Source organism: Stomoxys calcitrans, chromosome 3 (genome assembly GCF_963082655.1).
Source record: "Stomoxys calcitrans chromosome 3, idStoCalc2.1, whole genome shotgun sequence".
In the NCBI taxonomy this organism is placed as follows: Eukaryota; Metazoa; Arthropoda; class Insecta; order Diptera; family Muscidae; genus Stomoxys; species Stomoxys calcitrans.
This window is the reverse complement of record NC_081554.1, coordinates 65,943,449-65,966,705: the sequence shown is the minus strand read 5'-3', so window position 1 is coordinate 65,966,705 and position 23,257 is coordinate 65,943,449. Positions and strand designations below refer to the sequence as shown.

The window sequence follows — 23,257 nt, the reverse complement described above, 5'->3', positions numbered from 1 at the left end:
TTAATGCTTCATTGGGCTTAGTAGGCATGAAACTGGCGACGACCTTGTTTCACCATGGCTGTTCAATTTGGGTAAAACTGTATTGATGCAATGCTTCATTTCCTGCCTTTTGTATGTATTGCGCTCATCCTCTTAACAAATTTTGTACTCAATGGGGTCTTTAGTTTTTGCTCGCTCATCGTTCTCATTTTCAGGTCCAATTGTGCCTTTGTACGACACCCTCCTCTGTTTGAGTGAGTTAACGTTAAGTTGCCTGTAATTTTTTTTTTGCATTTGTGAAGGTGAGCTGCTACTCATATCTGCTGTGTGTGGTTATTTTCTATGGCGCATACTCCTATAGACGACATTGGTGTGGGTGGGAGTGGTGAATTGTTTCTTTGTTATTGTTGTCATTATATAGCGCACGTGGTTTCCGGGTCTTCTTTGTTGTTTATGTTTACACTTTTGGCTTCCGCATTTTCGTTTTTGTGTTTATGGGTTAGTTGAGCAATAAAAAGGACTCCGGCTAAATGTTTAAGAAAGGGTTTGTTTTTGCATTTGTGGTTATGCAAAGAGGAAGCAAAATACGATAAGGCGACGTATATGCAATTTTTAATAAATTTGAAAAGGTTTATTTGAAGTATGATTTATAAATTACCCTGAGGCCAATAGTCTTGGAAAATTAGGCTTCCAGTTGTTACTTAATGTTTGAAAAAAGGGCGGAGCCAGCTTAGTTTTATCGGGTGTTATAAGGTCTGAGGCCATGTAGCGATATCTGTGTGTCCGTCTTGCTTTCAATTGCCTTAACTGTTTTCGTGGAAAATCAAGTTAAGTCATTCTATATCTTCTTATACCCTACACCACCACTGTGGTACGGCGTTTGCAACCACTTTGTGCATTTGTTTGCAACGCTAAGAAGGAGAAAAGCTAGACCCATTGATAAGTATACCGTTCGGCTTAGAAACACTTCCTGATTCAATTTAGCTATGTCCGTCTGTCTGTCTATGTATTCATGTGCTCAAGCTACAGGTCACATTTGTTGTCCGATTGTCATGAAATTTTGCATTAGTCTCTGTTTTGGTCAGAGGACGAACGTTAATGATTTTGATGGATCAGATTTAGATATAGCTTCCTTACATATCTTTCATCCGATATGGTATTTGAAGGTCGTTTTCGCAAAAATTTTTATCCGATCTTTACTGAGAATGGTAATGTGTTTTATTTGACCCAATACGTGTGTAAAATTTTCAAAAAAAATCGGTTCAGATTTAGATATAGCTCCCATATATATTTTTCATCCGATATGCACTTTGAAAGCCGTAGTCGCTACATTTTTGGTCTGATCTTGACATGTTTTAGTTGACGTCCCAATGAGTGTGCAAAATTTTCAAAAAAATCGGTTTAGATTTAGATAAAGCTCCCACAAATATCTTTCAGCCGATGTGCACTTTGAAAGCCGTAGTCGCTACATTTTTAGTCCAATCTTATTTGACGTCCCAATGCGGGTGCACAATTTCATCAAAATCGGATCTGATTTAAATATAGCTCTCATATATATCTTTCAGCCGATATGACCTTTAAGGTTGTAGAAGCCACAGTTTTCCCAAAGAACATAACACTGCTAAAATTCTGTAGAAGAAAAAGAGCTCACCGCTTTCAAGTACTCTGGGAAAATCAAGCCAGTCATCCCGCAATGAAGCCTCCAGACAATGTCCTGCGGAAGGAGACCAAGTGGGAAAAGGAACGAAGGAAGCGCGCATGGTCCCTGAGTCCTTATGAGGGACTGTAACTTCCAAAAAGGAGACCTCAGCCATCAATGAAGGGGAAGATGAACGCTGCAAAGGTTAGGCCCTCTTACGCCAGAGAAGCAAAGAAGCACAACAGAGAGGAACAGACTTATGTGGTTATCTATATCTGCAGTACATCCGGTAGGATTCCACCAGATTATTAGTCTCAAGTGGAGGATTGGTTAACGAGCCGATTTTCGAACATTTGTGGAACTCTGTAGAGGGTCCACCCATACAAATTATGAGCTGCGAGTATAGTGGGGTGATCTTTACGCTGCGTTTTGAGTCCGAGGAATTTATTGAAACCGTCAAACAGGTCGTCGAAAGTATCCGCGCTCCCTGGTGATAAAGATGGACATCCCCCAGCTCACATAGGCATCGGTCTTCGCCTGCAAGAGATGGGACAAGCAAAACCAAGGTTTAGTTGCAGAGAAATGGGAGGTCTTCCACAGGCAGGAGTAGGAGGAAGGAACTCTCCTTGTGTTTGGCATTGATAAAGTCTCCGTGACAAGTTTGGCTAAGACTAAAGACATGACGCACTACGGGAGCAAGGCTTTCTTTTTCAGGATTGGGAAGACTAGGATAGGAAAAAATCCTCATATTGAGACATCAGGCATATAGCATTGTATGGGTTGCCCAAAAAGAAATTGCGGATTTTTTAAAAGAAAGTAAATGCATTTTTAATAAAACTTAGAATGAACTTTAATCAAATATACTTTTTTTACACTTTTTTCCTAAAGCAAGCTAAAAGTAACAGCTATTACAGAGTCACAAGCTGTGAAAAAATTTGTCAACGCCGTCTATATGAAAAATCCGCAATTACTTTTTGGGCAACGCAATAGGTCTGACAACTGCAGTATATACCCAACGCATGACACGCGGACTAAACCCCCAACTTGCACCTGCAAGAGAGCCATTGGTAGCAAGAGTTGCCTTTCTTGCCCTCTCCAAAATGTTGGATTTGAAGTTCCATTTCTTGTCCAGCATAACACCCAGATATTTTGCGCTTTCTGTGAATGGAACATTCTCTCCTCCCAAGGAGACAGATTCCACTGTAGTCAAATGGTATCTCCTACTGAAAAGAACTACTTCTGTCTTGCAAGGATTTATACTTAGACCATTTTCAGTAGCCCACGTTGATGTTGCACGTAGAGCTTCCTGAAGTATATCTTGCTGCCACGTTATTAGCATATGTGACCACTTTTCCACTTTTTGCTTCTAGAGACAATAATATATTGTTAATGGCTATTTTCCAATGTAGAGGAGACAGTACACCTTTTTGAGGTGTTCCTCTGCTGACTCATCTTTTTAGATCCACAGATCCCAAGCCTATCGTAATGCATATTTAAGCAAGTTATTAATAAACTTTCTTACGGCAGAGTTCATGCCTAGAAACTCCAACTCCTTCATGATTTACATTATCGAAAGGACCTTCAATGTCAAGAACTGCTACCATTATATATTCCTTGACAGCGAGAGAACCCTCTATGTAACCGACTAGGTCGTGAAGGGCTGTTTTAGTGGATTTGCCTTTACTATATGCATGCTGCTGCCGAGTCATGCGATCTCCAGGGATCTTTGCCCTAAGATATGTTTCTATGAACCTCTCAAGAGTCTTCAGCATAAAGGATGACAGACTAATAGGACGAAGAACTTTTGCCTTCCTGTGGTAAGGTTTTCCTGCTTTCGTAATGAAAATGACCTTCGTGTCCCTCCATCCCACAGGTATATATGACATTCTAATACAAGGAGAGTATATCTTCCTAAGCCAAGGAACCAGTCTATCAAACACAGCTTGTTATTCAACCGGTGATACATCATCAGGGCCTGGCGATTAAGGGAGTCGAAACTTCTTATCGCCCAAAGGATTTTCGGCGCAGACACAATTTCCCTTATAACCTCCGACGAATACATACCAGTGACATCCTTTTCTGGCTCCATGTTGTCTGTTGGAGATTTTCCCGGGAAACGCTATACCTAAATCTTATCATATTTTAACCAAAACTGCACACATAGTTAAAATCATAGGAAAGACATTGTGCACATTTAAAGAAAATCTGTTAAGAAATATGCTGACAAGGGCTCTAAAACTTTAAATCGGTTGATTCATATATATGGGAGCTATATCTGAAACTGAACCGATTTCTATCAAATTCACCAATAATGTCGAGACTTTTAAAAGACACGTTTGTGCCAACTTTCGTGAGAATCGGATCACAAATGACGATTTAAGTGCAATATTAGTCCAAGTCGGTCGAACATATATATGGGAGCTATATGCAAATCTGAACCGATGTTTTACAATTTCAATAGGCTTCGTCTCTAGGCCGAAAAACATGACCATATCAAATTTGAAGACGATCGGATGAAAATTGCGATCTCTAGTTTGTACATAAATTAACATGGACAGACAGACAGACGGACATAGCAAAATCGAATCAGAAAATGATTCTGAGACGATCGGTGTACTTATCAATGGGTCAAGCATTCTTCCTTCTGGGTATTACAAATAAATGCAATACCCTGTACCACAGTAGTGGTGTAGGGTATAAAAACAGAATAAATAAAATATGTCTTACATGCTAAATCATTCTTTCAATTAAACTTTTCTTTCAGATCACCGTCTCCTACAAAGGCTTTCATTTTGAGAGAGGTAACATCCTCAAAAAAAGGAGAATCCACTATGTCTTCATCGACAACAACTAGTGGTGGCACTGCCACAACTAACAGTACTGATTCAGCTGTACCCGCAGTGGGTCTTATTACAACTAATTCATCACCTCCGGCACTGACAATAGTAATATGCCTGCCACAAATAATTCAACATCCAATGCAGCCGCAGCTGGTGCTGCAGCCGCTGCTGCTGCAATTCGTGGTCGCAATGATAACACTATACAGGCTGGTTCTTTGCCAACTTCGGGTTGTGGTGGCACTGGCTCCACAAATTCTGCGGTTGGTGGCGGCGACGGTACTTCATCTTCAGGTCCTACGGATGCTGCCGCTACCACTAGTGAAGAAAAGCGCAAGGATCCCAAACCTTATGCGAAAATTTCTAAAGCCGTGGGCACTTCAGTTAAACGCATACAAAAAGAGCTTGCCGAAATCACTTTAGATCCACCGCTAAATTGTAGTGCAGGGCCCAAAGGTGATAATCTGTACGAGTGGGTGTCGACAATTTTGGGACCACCCGTTTCGGTGTATAAAGGTGGAGTATTCTTTCTGGATATTCACTTTTATCCAGAGAATCCATTTAAACCTCCTAAACTTATGTTCCGTACGTGTATCTATCATTGTAACATCAATAGTCTAGGTGTTATTTGCTTAGATTTACTCAAGGATAATTGGTCTCCAGCATTGACCATATCAAAGGCATTGCTGTCAATTTGTTCCCTGCTGACTGTAGTCCTGGTATGTAAAGAATCCCAACATTATCTTATATTTGCTGTTATAACTTTTTGTTTTGTTCTGCTTTTTTTTTCTTTTCAGCCGATCCTCTGGTAAGCAGTATTGCCACACAATATTTAGAAAATCCGGAAGAACATGATAGAATCGCCAGACTGTGGACATATTATAAATTACTTACATATTATAAATTGCAATACTTGAAGACAAGAAGGGTTATTCCCATGGCAGCCGGTTGTACGAACCGGATTGACCCGATAAAGTCCTTCATCGGCAAGGGTTGCCGCCTCAGTGTACAAAACGCAGCTACAAAAACAACAACAAGTGTAAAATTTTGAAACATAAAAAAGAAATCAATTTCACCATTAAGGCTGGAAAAATCTTCCATTCACAGGCCTTTGGGGGTGCTTTACCCTACCCGCAGATTATTTCTGCTATGTCCTTGCCCCTGTTTCTTAATGGAATGTTCATGGGGCAAATTTGCATTTAGGTCTAGTATATAAATGGTTTATCCATGCACACAGCTCATCGATGTTAATCTCCTTTGCCAGGATAGAGCAATCATTTGTCTATGATGATATCTTCTCGCCAGTAGGGGGTGGATCATGCTTAGATAAATAGAGGTTAAACAGTCATCCTAGAAAAAAATAGGAAAGAAAAGAGAAACGAAAGCCAAAATTAAAAAAAACTAAAAAGCCGGAATAGAGAGCGAAAAATGTCTCACTGACTAAAGGGCCACCCCTTAAGCCATCCAAGACCCTTGCCGAACTGTGGAATGAATCGGGGGTGGAAAAACTGTACAGAGCTCAGTGAAAAGCGGAGGTATGCACCCATAGTCCTAATCCTTCTCCCAGTTATCGCGGGCCACTGGCACAGCAGAAACTCTGCAGAAATCCACATCTTCCCAAGCCCATTGCCATGTCAGCGAAGCCACCCAGTCAATACTCCCACTAGGTAGCGCCTCGACAACTCAAGAACAATCGACATATTTGTTCCGGAGAATCTCTGCCAAAAGGCTTTGCTAACCCTTCAGCCTACAACGTCAGCCCACGCCGAGTTAGCACGTCCGTCATAGTAGAAATCAGCCATACCAAAGAGCCAATGCAAAAAACGATTCAACATCGGTTTGGCATTCTCAGAGTCCATCCGCGATCCAAACCTGTCCCTCTACCCTCCCTCTACAATCGGACAGCAGCCCCTATACGTCCGAAACGATCCTTGCATCTCCCGAAGAGCCTCGACATCACGCGACTAGGGCCTTCACCGCCGCCTATCTATATAATCCACTTAAGTCGTGACAGTCTAAGAGGGCCGCCGCCCCTAACTCAGGATTGCATCCAAGGCCATAAGAAACGCGAAAACCTTTACCTGAAAGACACTGCACCCATCCAGAAGTCTATGTGACTCTCTTATTCCTAGAAATTCAGCCCCGGTGCCCCCATCTTGGTTGGACCCATCCGTGTAGAAAAACAGACCCAAGTATTGCGGGACGCCTCCAAACCAAGGGTCCCTCCCAGGGAAGGCAACCTCTAGTTCATCATCGAAGAAAAATCCGCCCGGCACATAGTCAGTCGCGTCACCAATGTCACATTGTCGTCCCACGACAGCGGCTTTCCGCAGAACAAACAAATGTCCGAAATCCCAAAAACGCTATGTTCATGACTCGCTCAATCTTAGAGCGGTCTTCCATGCCGCGCACTCTACGTACCAATGTAGAGGTTTCAGATCAAGTATTGCATTCGTTGCTCTCGGAACACTCCACCTCGCTTCCGATATCAAAATCGCCGAAATACCCCGCACTTTTTTCAACATAAAGAGAACACATACCTTCTCGACAACCTGGTGGCACACTAGGCACTTATATATGAGGATCGGTCGAACGATAGCAGTGTAAATCCACTCTAACCTCAATGTTCCTTCTCCAGTTCAACTTATGGTTAAGAATAACGCCCAGGTATTTGGAGAGAGCGGCAACAGCACCAGCTCTGTTTTCCTGGGGTTTATGACAATTCCATTGGCCCTCGACCATCTTGAAAGCTTCCCCCGCGCGCCTGCGTCGTTCAGCATCAAAGGCCGATACTCCTTTAAAAGTCCCATTTGTCATAAGATTTTACCGAAATTTGGAACAGACAAATTGATATCCATATGATTCGAATCCGACTATACAGAACCACCCCATATAGATCGATCTCCCGAAGAATGTTTTTAAGCCGTTTTGGACATTGAGGAAACCTTTAGCATTGTCCATTTGTTTGCCATAGGGCCAGCCATTGGGTGATGAAATTGCTTTTGAATAAGAGAATCACTGTTTCACGATTTCTAAAACTTCGCGCATTTTTCACTCTATTGTATATGTGCGTGCGTTTCTAGCTAACTTTGTTTTTATGTGGCATGCGTTACATACAATTGCTTTGGCCAAAGTGGCTTTTGAATGCCAAATTTTGGGTCTCATGCAGTTCACTGGGGGATGTTAGGCGACCTAAGGCACACATTTTGGTGTGCCTTTATGATAGGCGGAGGACATGTTGGACTGACAACGCCAATCATTGGGGACGCAACGTTGGTAGTGGACAGACCCGATTTTGGCTTTGGCCAGTTTTGGGTTTTTACTGACAGGACATGGCTCTCTCAATGCATTTTTGCATAGGAGGGGTCTGGTGTCGACTGCAGGTTTTCCTGCCTGCGGGGTTGTGGTTGAGGACGTGGTGTACTTACTGACTGAGTGGCCGTACTATTCGGACCTCAAGGACTTAGGCGCTATGGGTATATCCTATGGAGAGGGGGTGTGGGATTTGATTATGGACTGGACTCTGGGACTTCTTCAAGGTTGGCCACCTTTGTGAGGGCGGTCTTTGATAGGAGAAGGATGTTAGGTGGGCGGTGATAGCCCTCTGGTGAGGTCGTCCGATGGCTTGGCTCTTGATGTTTGTCCGTTTTTGTGTGCTCGTAGTGAGAAGTGTCTGTTTTGTCCGTCCGATTTTGTCCTTTATGTCCATATAGGGAGTCGTCCGTTTTTGTCCATATAGGGTTTTCGTCCATGTTTATGTCAGTGTTGGGTATTTTGTCTGGCTTTAGTCCGCATTGTTGGCGAACATGTTTGATCTTAGGGGTCCGGGGACCAGTCCGAAACCGTTTGGGGTTCACCTGGTAGTAGCTTCGGCTACGAGGTCTGAACGGAGTCCTTAATCTGGTACCACGGGAGTCAGAAGCCACTGGGATTTCGATACCGGCCCAACTATGGTGAGGTCCTAGTGGGGAGTTAAGAAGGGGCTGTTGTTTTGGACATAAATCGCAGGTAGAGCGCAAGCTCGATGTGGAGTTGCATTGCAACCAGGTGGAGTTTTAGATAATGCTCCGCTCCTAACCAAGCCGGAGAACACATTCAAACGAAGGAGGATACAGTGATCGGTCCCACCCTAAGTAATTCTCCCTGTGACTGGCACATTTCTCCAATACTCGCCGCGATTCTTTTACTCAAAAACAATTCCATTATCCAATTCATAACTCTGTGATCCTCAGTGCTGGCTGTATGGCAAACAAATGGACAATGTTAAACTTTCTTCGGGAGATCGATCTATATGAGGTGCCTTTATGTAGCCGGATTTGAATCATGTGGGTAACATTTGGCTAATACAACCCAATATTTGGTATTTCGGCAAAATCTGATGACAAATGGGACTTTTAAGAGACGTAAACTCTTTATCGATAAATTGGCTTTTGATGCCTAGGTTAAAATCCTGGCGAAAACATCAGAAAAAATGTTCAGCTGTGGTCATCCTCTTCTAGTGTTGGCGACACTTGTGAGGTGCTATGCCATGAACTGCACGTTGTAGCACGTCGTTCGGACTCAGCAATAAAAACAAGATCCCTTCTCATTGAGCTTAAACTTGTATCGGACAGCACTCATTGATATGAAGTGCCGTCCGTACGTCTGTCGATATCACTATAGCGGTCAAACGCGTAAAGTTAGGCGCTTGAAATTTTGCACAGATACTAAATATTTATGTAGGTTGACATTGCATTTGGGCCATATCGGTTCAGATTTGAATATTGCTCCCATATAAACCGATCTCCTGATTTGACTTTTTGAGCCCCTGGAAGCCGAAACTTTTGTCCGATTTGGCTGAAATTTTGCAGAGCGTGCTTTGCTGTGACTTCCAACAAATCAGCTAAGTACCGTCTAAATCGGTCAAGAACCTTATATAGCTCCCATATAAACCGAACTCCTGATTTGATTTCTTGAGCCTGTGAAAGCCACAATTTCATCGGTTCGGTTTAAATTGGTCTATAACATGATATAACTCCTATATAAACCGATCTCCCGGTTTAATTTCTTGAGCCCTTATAAGCCGCAATTTTTGTCCGATTTGGTTAAATCATTGCACATAGTGTTCTGTTATGATTTCAATCAACTGTGGTAAGTACCGTCCAAATCGGTCAAGAACCTGAAATATCTCCCGTATAAACCGATCTGCCTTTTTGACTTCTTGAGTCCCTGATTTGTCCGATTGGCTGAAATTTTGCACATAGTGTTCTGTTGTGACTTCCAACAACTGTGCCAATACTGTTCAAATCAGTAAAGAACCTGATATAGCTGCCATATAAACCGATCTCCCGATTTGACTTCTTAAGCCGAAATTTTAATCTGATTTGGCTGAAATTTTCCATTTGGTGTTCCGTTATGACTTTCAACAAGTGTGCTAGGTACGGTCCGAATCGGTCTATAACCTGATATAGTTCCTATATAAACCGATCTCCCGATTTGACTTATTAAGCCTTTGGAAGCCTCAATTTCCATCCGATTTGGCTGAAATTTTGCAGGAAGTGCTCTGTTGTGACTTCCAACAAATGACCTAACTACCGTCAACATTGGTTAAAAAACTGATATTGCTCCCATATAAACCGAAGTCCCGACTTGTCTTCTTTAGCCCCTGGAAGCCACAGTTTTCACTCGATTTGGCTGAAATTTTGCACATAGTGTTTTGTTATGACTTCCAACAAATGAGCCAAGTACGGGTTAAATCGGTCTACAATCTGGTATAGCTCTCGTATAAACCGATCTCCCGATATGACTTCTTGAGCCCTTGGGAGCCGCAATTTTTGTCCGATTTTTCTGAAATTTTGCACATGTGTTTTGTTATGACTCTCAACAGTTGTGTCAAGTACCGTCTTAATCGGTCTATAACCAGATATAGCTCCCATATTTTTTTGCAGAATCAATGGTGGTGAGTTCCCAAGACTCGGTCCGGCACGCTTTTAGTTGTTTTATTTTATGTTGGATGGGAAATTAAATTTTAAAATAAAGGTTTTCCATATGAACCACATCGAAGGATTTTTAAAAATAATTTGTTTTCTGCCTCTCCTTGTTTCTTCGACATGGTCTAATTATTGTATCCCTATTTAACGCTCTGTAGACAAAGAGCAATAATTGGAAATGGCTGCATACAAACACCCAAAGACCAGAGGGAAATTCGGACATGTATAACAGTGAAATACAATATACGGTGTAACATAAAACTATATTCGAAGGAAAAAGAGAATGTAATTAAGGTACATTTAAGGATAATAGAAGAGCACTGGTTTACTTTTAGTTCAAGACAACAAAAATTTGGTATAATTTTTGAATGAATAATGAAACCTTTAGGCATTTGAGGATTTCAGCTTTGCGTTTCGAGAAAAGAAAGTCCGGTTTTCAGTTGTATCCCAAAAAATATGATAACCTAACCTAACCTTGCCCATTCAAGAACCAGCGTGTGAAAAAAAAAGTTTGGTCTGTGATAAACTTCAGATCTATATATAAATTTTCAAAGGACAGAATTTTTCAAGGATCAGCAATATATGTACTTTTCATATTAGAAATAATTATTGCGATGGATAGCCAACGGAATGACAACATTTTTACTAAATTTCCCATGAACACTCCATTAGGGAACATACACACTACAACATGGTAATGGACATTTAGAAGGAAAAACCCAAAACACTTAAGCATCAAAATCTGTAAATTAAAATTTTGCACTGAACTTATAATACAAACTCCAGGGTCTGCTCATTTATTTCCTCCAACTGTGTAATGGCCTGCATTCCTTTTGTCTTAACCAACGAAATACGACCAAAAGCTATGGGCATTAACAAGAATAAAACTTAAATTACACAAACCGCAAAATTATTCAAAAGAATAACACAAGCAACTAAAGGGAATAAACAGAGTAACAGCAGCTCGTGGAATATTTAAAATATTATAATTAAGATTTTAACTACTTTTCCCATGACTTTGTATCCTTACCAGGGTTCATGGAATTAAAATCGCCAACATTGCCTTAGAGCATTTGGATAGCAAACAAATTAATCCAAATATTTTACAATAACGATAGAAATCAAATTTTTTTAATACCAAAAAGATTCGAGCATAAGGTTCTTAAGCTGGTCATTGACAAGTTGAAATCAAGAAATGAGTAATCAAATCATGCTACCAACTTGGCTACGGGGCGACCAAAATGGGGTAAGACAAGTAGAAATGTGCCAAGTTCGGCCGGGCCCCGAATCTTGGGAACCAACCACCATGGATTAAACTACAAATTGACACAAACGAACTTAGTTGAAAGGCACATGTGTATCTTACGTACAAAATTTCTGCCAATTGAGACAAAAATTTTAGTTTCTTGGGGCCGTAGAACACTAATCGGGAGATTTCTAATATCTATTTAGAGTGGGGATACTTAGCCCTGAATGTGGATATCGTGCTACTGTAGCCTGTGTCCGATAATGACGCTGCACGCCTGCGTTCAAATCCTGGAGGAACTTTGGACAAAATTTAAAGCGGTGGTTATCCCATCTTAATGCTGGCGACATTTGCCATGTACCATACCATGCATGGTCATGTAAAAAATTCTCCCCAAAGATGTGTCCCATTGCGGCACACCGCGCGGACTCGGCTATAAAAAAGTCCCCTTATCGTTGATAAACTCAACTTGAATCGGAAAGCACTCATTGATCTGTGAAAAGTTTGCCCCTGCTCGGTTCCTGGGCAAATTTTTACTCTACTCCAAAATGCCTTTCTTTTGAGGCCCATACTACTGTATTGGTAAATATTTCGGGTTTTCGACATATCGACTCAAATATGGACATCAAATTCATGTCCACTTCCAAATTCCATTACTTTGAACCCCATTTTGTTATGGTCGGTAAGTATGAACCGTTTGGAGGGTGTTTTGGGGCTGGAGAGGCCACCGGCACCTGAATATAGATATCAAATTCGTTCTTTACTCCCAAATATCGTTGATTTGAGCTACCTATTGCTATAGTCGGAAATGAAGTACTGTTTAAGAGGTGATTTAGTGCGTACCCCCAAAATTGGATATCATATTCGTTTTCTACTCTCAAATACTTTTCATTTGAGTGCCATATTGTCATAGTATTCGACGTATTTTTAGGAGGAAAAGAGTCACCTTGACTTAAACGCAAATTTTAATGTCATATTTTTAATCTACTCCCAAATATCTTTCATTTGAATCCTATATAGCCATGGTCGGCTGATATGCCCATTTGGGGGTAAGGCGATCTCCCATTACTTGGACCTAATTTTTTATGCCATATTTGTAATCTACTGCCGGATACTTTTCATTTGAGTCCCATATTGATAGGAACGTCGAATATTACTGTTTAGAGGAGTTTTTGGATTGGGGCGGCCGGCTGGGTACTTGGACCTTTCGATATCAACAAATTGTAAAGCATATTTCTTCTTCCTGACCATATTCGTAATCTACTCCCGAATACCTTTCATTTGTGTCCCATATTGCCATGATCGTCAAATAAACCTATTTTAAGGGGGTTTTGGGGCTGGGACGGCCCCCAGGTACTTGGACCCAACTTTTATTATGAAATTCGTACTCTACTCTTGAATATCTTTCATTTGAATCCCATATTGCCCTGATCGCTCCAATTTTATTTTTGGGTAGTACTTTTGTGGTAAGGGGGAGGGTCCTTCCCCCTCCCGATATCAAAAAATTATATAGCCTATGTTTCCTTCCAGACCAACCTACACAATCTGTGAAAATTTCAAGGTAATCGATTCAGCCGTTTTTTAGTCTATACGGAACAAACAAACAAACCGACAAACAAACACAAATTCAATTTTATGGGTTGCCCAAAAAGTAATTGCGGATTTTTCATATAGTCGGCGTTGACAATTTTTTTCACAGCTTGTGACCCTGTAATTGCATTCTTTCTTCTGTCAGTTATCAGCTGTTACTTTTAGCTTGCTTTAGCAAAAAAAGTGTAAAAAAGTATATTTGATTAAAGTTCATTCTAATTTTTATTAAAAATGCATTTACTTTCTTTTAAAAAATCCGCAATTACTTTTTGGGCAACCCAATATATATAAGAATATCAGGTTATAAAACGACTTGGACCATAATAAACTCGTAAGTGGAAGTCATATAGTGAACACTACGTGCAAAATTTCAGCCATGTCAGACAACCATTGCGACTTCCGACAGGTCAAGATTTCAAATCGAGAGATCGGTTTATATGGGAGCTATATCAGTTTATATACCGGTTTGGACCGTACTTGGAACGCTTGTTGCAAGTTCTAGCAGAGCACCACATGCAATTCAGCCAAATCGGATAACAATTGCTACTTTCAGGGGGTCAAGATTTCAAATCGGGAGAAGTATCTGTACTAAATTTCAAGCGATTACCTTTTCGGTCGATCGCTATTGTGATTTCGACGGATGGACATGGCAAGATCTCTTTAGAATGTCAGCAAATGCAAAATTTGCCCATGAACTTTCCACCAAGGCACAGGGGCAAACTTCTCACATATCAATGAGTGCAGTCCAATTCAAGTTTAAGCTCAATGATAAGGGGCTTCCTCTTTATAACCGAGTCCGAACGGCGAGTCGCAGTGCGACACCTCTTTGGAGAGAAGATTACATGGCGTAATACCTCACAAATGTTGCCAGAATTAGGAGGGGAAAACCACCGCTGAAAAAAAACAATTTTTTTTGATGGTTTCGACTGGATTCGATCCCAGGCGTTCAGCGTCATAGACGGACATACTAACCCCTGGGCTACGGTGGACTTAGAATGTCAGGACGATGAAGAATTTTTATACATGATGGTCGCTGACCTATATTTCGAGGGGTTGACCTATATTTCGAGGGGTTACCCTCCACCCTGTGGTGGTGGTAACTTAGTGAATTTGTAACATTTAGAAGGAAGAGGGATAGACCCATTGATAAGTATACCGATCGACTCAGAATAGCTTCCTGATTCGATTTAGCAGGTCGCAATTTTCATCCGATCATATTCAAATTCGTCACAGTCATCTTTTTTGGCCTAGACGCGAATCCTATTGAAATTAGAAAATTCTCTTATTAACCCATAGAAGATAAAAATATGACTGTTCATGAGGCGCGACGCGCTACGTTTCCTCAATAAAACGATTTCGAAATCTGAAAAGGTCAAATACTTAGGAGTAATCTTGGATAGGAAACTTAATTGGAATTGTCACATTCAGGAGCGAACTGAGAAGGCTCACAAATGTTGGGCACTATGTGGACGGATCGTGGCCTCGACATAGGGCCTGAATCTGAGGGTAGTCCACTGGCTCTACTGAAGCGTGATTAGACCAATACTTACTTAAGCCTCAGAAGTTTGGTGGGCTGCTATGGAGGAAAAGTGTAACGTTAGGACAATAGGTTCAGAGAACATGTTGTCTTGGCTTAGGCATAAACAGACCACGCCTACTAGGGCACTGGAGACTATTCTAGATATCCGACCCATTGACATACAGATTAAGTGTGAGGCAGTCACTGCGGCCATGAGACTTAAGGGGTTGGGAGAATGGATTGAGGATGGGAGCAGCTCATACCATCGCGGTATAATCGAGGCGACGATAGGAAACCTGGAAGGAAGGCAAGAGGTTTCCGATCGGATACCTGAGACGACATATGAGGTCGAGTGCGAGGCACTGATGCCAGCGGCACACTCTTGGATTGACAGAACCCTAGTATTGTCATCTGGAAGATCATGTTACACGGATGGACAGAGTGGACCTGGGGGTCTACATTGAGAACCCAGGGACTGATATCTGTTTTAGACTGCCTGACCATACTACGGTCCTGCAGGCGGAGATCCGAGCGATCACATAATGCGTGAGGTGGTGTGGTGCAAACGCGAGGGCGTCGAGTGTGAACATATTTGGCGACAGTAAACTTGCCATAAGGGCAGTAACAACCAGGACAGTGTAAGAAGAAGATTAACGCTTTCTCTGAGGATGGCACAATACGCATCGTTTGGGTGCCGGGTCATAACGGAGTAAGTGGGAATGAAAGGGCACACGGTTTGGTTGTGAAGGCCCGACGACAGCCGTCAATAAACTTGGTTAACCCGAAGCCTTTCGGGCCGATGCACTCCGAGTTAAGGGCGTGGGCGACGAATGCGCATGCAACACTGTGAAACAGCGAAACAGTCAGTTGGACGACGAATAACTTATGGGGTGGTCCGGATCGTGAGAGGACGAGTCTGTTACTGAAAGTAAGTAAGAAGGAGGTCAGTATAGCTTTGGGCGCCATATTGGGACACAGGACTACGAGCTCACTTATGCAAAATCGGAGCGGCAAGTAATAGCATGTGTAGGGCATGTGGGGAAGATGATGAGACGTTAGAGCATTTCCTAGGTCATCGCCCAGTTTTCGCGGCTAAAAGACACCGGGGGGCTAAGTATGGAAAACAATTTGAAATTTTCTTTCGAGGTTAATTTTTACTGGTTAAGGTGGCATGTGGCGCATTAATATGCACACCCTATTTTCAACTTAGCCTAGCCTAATCTTACCTAACCTATTAAGCAACATCTTTCTTTTCTGGAGCCTTAATTAGAATGTAAACCAACTTAAGCAAGACCATAGATTCGCAAATCGAACTTATTGATCTAAATTTTCTACAAATTATTGGGTTTTTTCATATAGTCGGCGTTGACAAATTTTTTCACAGCTTGTGACTCTGTAATTGCATTCTTTCTTCTGTCAGTTATCAGCTGTTACTTTTAGCTTGCTTTAGAAAAAAAGTGTAAAAAAGTATATTTGATTAAAGTTTATTCTAAGTTTTATTAAAAATGCATTTACTTTCTTCTAAAAAATCCGCAATTTCTTTTTGGGCAACCCAATAATTGGTCTTACCTGTTTCAGTTGCTCGTTGAAAGTTGTTGTAAACATACTGACACATTTTTTAATCGATGAAAGGTTCATATAAAGCCATTGAAAATCCCCACAATAGTATTTAAGTCTACAATATGACCTTAAAGTTCCAAATCAAATGTTTGTTTGGTTATTGTCTTCCAATAATTGTATTTATCAACTAAATTGGCAATTTTCATGTTTCGATGTCAGCTCATGTCCAATTAACTACATCAGGACTTGCCGGCTGGCGTGCAAGAATCGGCTGCAATCATGGTGCATGCCACATGCAATCGGCGGAAGGCGTCACTCAGCTTTGCTTTGATCATGGAGAATTGGTCACACAGCAGTTGGTCGTACATGTGCATACTCATATGGCGAGGATATTGTTCTTGTTATGTGTATAGATAATAAGCCAAAAGACTTAAGTTGCAATTTTTGAAATTTTAAATGAAGAGTGTAATGAAAATTTTGATGAAATCCTTTAAAGGGCTTTCTTGTTGCAGATTGTCTTGAAATTTGCAAAAATGAGTAAAATTAGATTTATTCGTTCCTGTGCCATATCTGGTGGCCGCTATAACGCACAGGTTGGAATATCCGCTTATCGGATCATTAGAAAAAAAGTTATCAGTGTTGATTATCCCCTCCTAATGCTGGCAAAAATTTGTAAGGTTCTATGCCATGTAAAACTCTTTCCCCAAAGAGGTGTCATACATCTACACGCCGTTCGGACTTGGCTATAAAAAGGGGGTCCCCCATCATGTAGCATAAACTTGAATCGGACAGCACTCATTAAAAAATGAAAAGTTTTGCGATTGAATTGATTCAATATTTTTTTTTTTAATTGAATATGATTTTTTTTCAATAAATTCGTGATTTATTTATTTGCCATTTTCAAATAAAAAATTTAATTCATTCAATTAATTTTTTTGTTAAATATAAAAATTTGTCCCCCATAGGATTTTCGCTGTGATACCGACCGTTTCGCTGTTCCACAATGTTGCATCCGCATTCGTCGCCAACTCCCTGAACTCTGACTGCGTCGACCCGAAAGGCTTCGGGTTAACCAAGTTTATTGACGCTAGTCCTCTGGCCTTCACCGCCAAATCGTCTGCTCCTTCATTTCCCCTTACTCCGTTAATGCCCGTTACCCAAACGATGTGGATTTTGCCATCCTCAGAGAAGGCGTTAATCTCCTTCTTACACTGCAAGACTGTTCGTGGCCTTACCGTCCTGGTTGTTATTGCCCTTATTGCCATTTTACTGTCGGCAAAGATGTTCACATTCGACGTCCTCGAGTTAGCACCACACCACTTCACGCATTCCGTGATCGCCTGGATCTCCGCCTGCAGGACCGTTTTATGCTCAGGCAGTCTAAAACAGATCTCAGTCCCTGGGTTCTCAATGTATACCCCCAGGCCCACTCTGTCTTCTAGCTTTGATCCATCCGTGTAACATGATCTTCCCGTTGTGCCGATGGCAGCAGTGCCTTGCACTCGACTTCAAGGTTCATTTCAGGTATCCGTTCGGAAACCTCTTCCCTTCCTTCCAGGTTTCCTGCCTTAAGTCTCATATCCATAGTGGCTGCCTCACACTCAATCTATATGTCAATAGGTCGTATATCTTAAATAGTGTCCAGTGCTCTAGTGGGCGTGGTCCTCATCGCTCCGCCTATGCCAAGACAACATGTTATCTGAACCTGTTGTATGGTCCTTATGTTGCACTTTTTCTCCATAGCAGTCCTCCAAACTACTGAGGCGTAAGTAAGTATTGGTGTAATCACGCTCCTGTAGAGCCAATGGACTATTCTAGGATTCAGGCCCCATTTCGAACCTACGGGCCGTCCGCATAGTGCCCAACATCTGTGAGCCTTCTCATTACGTTCCTGAATGTGACTCTTCAAATTCAGTTTCCTGTCCAAGATGTCCAGATATCGAAATCGTCTTATTGCGGAAACGTAGTGCATTAAATTGGCCCACCTTCGTCTTCCTCGTGAACAGGCATATTTCAGTTTTCTCTGCGTTTACATTGAGACCTCTGGGTCTAGCCCAGTCATATGTCATATGCAAGACCCTTTCGGCTCTTCTGCCTAGCTCGTTCGGATCCTTACCCCATAGATGTATTATAACCTCGTCCGCGTAGCAGACGGGTTCAAATACCTTCTCAGTCAGCATCCGTAATAGGTCATTTATGGTGGTCACCCATAGGAGTGGCGATGCCACCCTGTGGCGGGTCCTGCGCCTCTTTCTCCCTTATATGCCATGGGACACACAATTTATCCACCTGTTCCTTAGCATATGGTTTATACAGTCTCTAAGGACCGGGTCCACCTAGTACTGGTCTAAGGGTTGGATCAGTGTGTCAGTCCGCATGGCAGTCTCCACCGACCTTTCTTTGACATAGGCATGCTGTTTGTATTTGAGCAGTTTGCTGGCTGTCATACTATTTATCATGGTGTCCACAATACATTCCATAGTTTTGAGTAGAAAGGACGCAAGACTTATGAGTCTGTAGGCCTTTGGTGTCGCATAACTTGCCTTTCCGGGCTTGCGTGTAAACCCCTCCTAGCCTCCTGCCAGGCTTTCGGAGTATATGAAAGTCCTAGGCACGCTGTGAAAATTTTGGCCAGACGAGGCGCCAGATAGTCTGCCTCTTTATGCAGTAATACCGGAAATATTCCATCAGGTCCGGGTGACTTAAGTGGTTTGAAGCTTCTCAAGGATTCCTTCACCATAAATTCCGTAATTATAAGCCTTCGATCAACGTCATTATTCCAAGATTCTGGTGTCTCCTTGAGTCCTTTCAGATCGGACTATATTTAAATTTAGCTGCCATGTAGACTGATTTATCGATTAAGGGCCTTATGCCTATAAAAGCCGTAATTATTATCCGATTTTGCTGAAATTTAAAATAAAGTACTCATTATTTTAAATTTCAGCAAAAGCTTCCTGACATCCGATTGAAGTATGGATAAGATTAGACTATATTTGGATATAGCTGTCATATAGATCGATCTGCCGATTAAGGTCCTTAAGCCTATAAAAGCCGCAATTATTACCCAATTTCGCTGAAATTTGAAGTGGTGAGTTGTTCTAACCCTGCCGACATCCGATTGAAATATGGTTCAGATTGAGGTATATTTAGATATAGTTGCAATATAGACCGATCTGTCGATTTAGGGTCTTAAGCTCATAAACCCGCAATCATAACCCAATTTCGTTGAAATTGGTGAGTTTTACGTCTCCCGGCATTCGACCCATATATGGTTCAGATCGGACTATATGTAGATATAGCTGCCATTTAGACCGACCTGCCGATTAAGAGTCTTAAGCCCATAAAAGCGGCAATCATAACCCGATTTCGCTGAAATTTTAAATGGTGAGTTGTTCCAAGCCGCCCAACATCCGACTCATATATGGTTCAGATCGGACTGTACTTCGATATAGCTGCCATATAGACGAATCTGCCGATTAAGGGTCCCAAAAAAACGGCATTTATTACCCGATTTCGCTGGAATTTGACACAGTGACTTGTATTAAGCCTCCCATCATCCGACCAGCACATGGTCCAGATCAGACTTATTAAGTATAGCTGAAATTTTGGGTCTGTATCCCATAAATAGCGGATTTGATGCCCGATTTCGCTGAAACTGTTAATTGTATAGGAGATGTCGGGACCTCAATCAAATATGATCCAGACTAGCGCCGATTTGCATATCATAACGGATATGGTAGTGGAGTTCTTATAAAATGGGATGGTTAATTTATCCATGGTGGTATCTGAAATTCGGCTCGGCTGAACTTAAAACGTTTTTATACCCTCCATTATATTGGGTTGCCCAAAAAGTAATTGCGGATTTTTTAAAAGAAAGTAAATGCATTTTTAATAAAACTTGGAATGAACTTTAATCAAATATACTTTTTTACACTTTTTTTATAAGGAAAGCAAGCTTAAAGTAACTGACAGAAGAAAGAATGCAATTACAGAGTCACAAGCTGTGAAAAAATTTGTCAATGCCGACCATATGAAAAATCCGCAATTACTTTTTGGGCAACCCAATAGGATGGGGGTACACTAATTTCGTCATTCTGTTTGTAACACTTCGAAATATGCATCTGAGACCCAATAAAGTATATATTTTCTTGATCGTCATGTCATTTTAAGTCGATCTAGCCATGTTCGTCCGTCTGTCTGTCGAAAGCAGACAGGAGGAGTTAAGCTACCCGCTTGAAATTTTGCACAAATTCTTTTTATTAGTGTAGGTCGGTTGGGATTGTAAATGGGCCAAATCGGTCCATGTTTTGATATAGCTGCCTTATAAACCGATCTTGGATCTTGACATTTTGAGCCTCTGGAGGGCGGAATTTTGCACGTTGTGTTTTGGTATTACTTCCAATAACTGCGCTAAGTATGGTTCAAATCAGTCTATGTTTTGATATAGCTCCCATATAAACCGATCTTGGATCTTGATTTCTTGAGCCTCTAGGGGGCGCAATTCTCATCCGATTTGACTGAAATTTTGCATGTTGTATTTTGGTATCACTGCCAATAACTGCGCTGGGTATGGTTTAAATTGGTCTATATTTTGATATAGCTGCCTTTTAAACCGATCTTGGGTCTTGACTTCTTGAGCCAATAGAGGGCGCAATTCTCGTCTGATTTGACTGAAATTTTGCACGTAGTTTGGTATCACTTTCAATAACTGCGCTGAGTATGGTTTAAATCGGTCTATGTTTTGATATAGCTGCCATATAAACCGATCTTGGGTCCTGACTTCTTGAGCCAATAGAGCGCGCAATTCTTATCTGATTTGGCCGAAATTTGCATGAGGTGTTTTGTTATGACTTGCAATAACTGCGCTAAGTACGGTTTAAAACGGTCTATGTTTTGATATAGCTGCCATATAATCCGATTTCGGGTCTAGACTTCTTGAGCCTCTAGTGGGTGCAATTCTCATCCGATTTGGCTGAAATTTTGCACGTGGTGTTTTGGTATCACTTCCAATAATTGCGCTAAGTATGGTTTAAATCGGTCTATGTTTTTATATAGCTTCCATATAAACCCATCTGGGATCTTGACTTCTTCAGCCTCTAGGGGGCGCAATTCTTATCCGATTTGGAAGAAATTTTGTTCAACGGCTTCTCTTATGAACTTCAACATACGTGTCTAATATGGACTGAATCGATCAATAACTTGATACACCTCCCATATAAACCGATCTCCCGATTTTGCTTCTTGAGCCCCTACAAGGCGCAATTCTTATCCGAATTCAATTCAATTCAAATATCATTTTTATACCCACCACCGAAGGATGGGGGTATATTCATTTTGTCATTCCGTTTGCAATACATCGAAATATCCATTTCCGACCCTATAAAGTATATATATTCTTGATCAGCGTAAAAATCTAAGACGATCTAGCCATGTCCGTCCGTCTGTCCGTCTGTCTGTTGAAATCACGCTACAGTCTTTAAAAATAGAGATATTGAGCTGAAATTTTGCACAGATTCTTTTTTTGTCCATAAGCAGGTTAAGTTCGAAGATGGGCTATATCGGACTATATCTTGATATAGCCCCCATATAGACCGATCCGCCGATTTAGGGTCTTAGGCCCATAAAAGCCACATTTATCATCCGATTTTGCTGAAATTTGGGACAGTGAGTTGTGTTAGGCCCTTCGACATTCTTCGTCAATTTGGCTCAGATCGGTCCAGATTTGGATATAGCTGCCATATAGACCGATCCTCCGATTTAGGGTCTTAGGCCCACAAAAGCTAAATTTATTATCCGATTTTGATGAAATTCGGGAAAGTGAATTGTGTTAGGCCCATCGACATCCTTCGTCAATTTGGCTCAGATCGGTCCAGATTTGGTTATAGCTGCCATATAGACCGATCCTCCGATTTAGGGTCTTAAGCCCATAAAAGCCACATACATTATCCGATTTTGCTGAAATTTGGGACAGGGAGTTATGTTGGGCCGTTCAACTTCCTTTGTTAATTTTGCCTAGATCGGTCCAGATTTGGATATAGCTGCCATATAGACCGATCCTCCGATTTCGGGTCTTAGGCCTACAAAAGCCATATTTATTATCCGAATTTTATGAAATTCGAGACAGTGAATTGTGTTAGGCCCATCGACATCCTTCGTAAATTTGGCCCAGATCGGTTCAGATTTGGATATAGCTGCCATATAGACCGATTTCCTGATTTAAGGTTTTTGGCCCATAAAATGCTCATTTATTGTCCGATGTCGCTGAAATTCGGGACAGTGAGTTAAATTAAGCCCCTAAACTTACTTTTTCAATATCGCATAGATCGGTCCAGATTTGGATATAGCTGTCAGATAGACCGATATCTAGGTTTTAGGTTTTGGGGCCATAAAAGGCGCATTTATTGTCTGATGTCGCTGAAATTTGAGACAGTGAGTTTAGTTAGGCTCTTCGACGCCCTTCTTCAATTTTGCCCAGATCGGTCTAGATTTGAATATAACTGCCATATAGACCGATCTCTCGATTTAAGGTTTTAAGCCCATAAAAGAGGCATTTATTGTCCGATTTCGCTCAAATTTGGGACAGTGCTTTAAGTTTGGCTCTTCGACATTTTTATGCAACTTGGCCCAAATCGGTCCAGATTTGGATATAGCTGCCATGTAAACCGATATCTCGATTTAAAGTCTTGGCCCCATAAAATTCGCATTTATAATCCGATATCACTGAAATTTGACAAAGTCTTATGTTAGGCTTTTCGACATCCGTGTCGTATATGGTTCAGATCGGTTTATTTTTAGATATATCTACTGTACTTATTAGTATTTGGTCCAAATCGGAACATATTTTAATATAACTGATATGGGACATAAGTTATGAATTTTTCACCGAATTTTGATGAAAGGCGGTTTACATATATACCC

At 41.3% G+C, this 23,257-nt stretch overlaps 1 protein-coding gene across 1 annotated transcript; it reads left to right on the top strand.

The window, feature by feature from the left end:
* Positions 1-4,568: 4,568 nt before the first annotated feature.
* Positions 4,569-5,328, top strand: LOC106081534 (ubiquitin-conjugating enzyme E2-24 kDa-like). The gene is made up of 2 exons (XM_059365473.1): positions 4,569-5,174; positions 5,253-5,328. The coding sequence occupies exons 1-2, from the start codon at positions 4,569-4,571 to the stop codon at positions 5,265-5,267; spliced, it is 621 nt and encodes a 206-aa protein (XP_059221456.1). The 3' UTR covers positions 5,268-5,328.
* Positions 5,329-23,257: the final 17,929 nt, after the last annotated feature.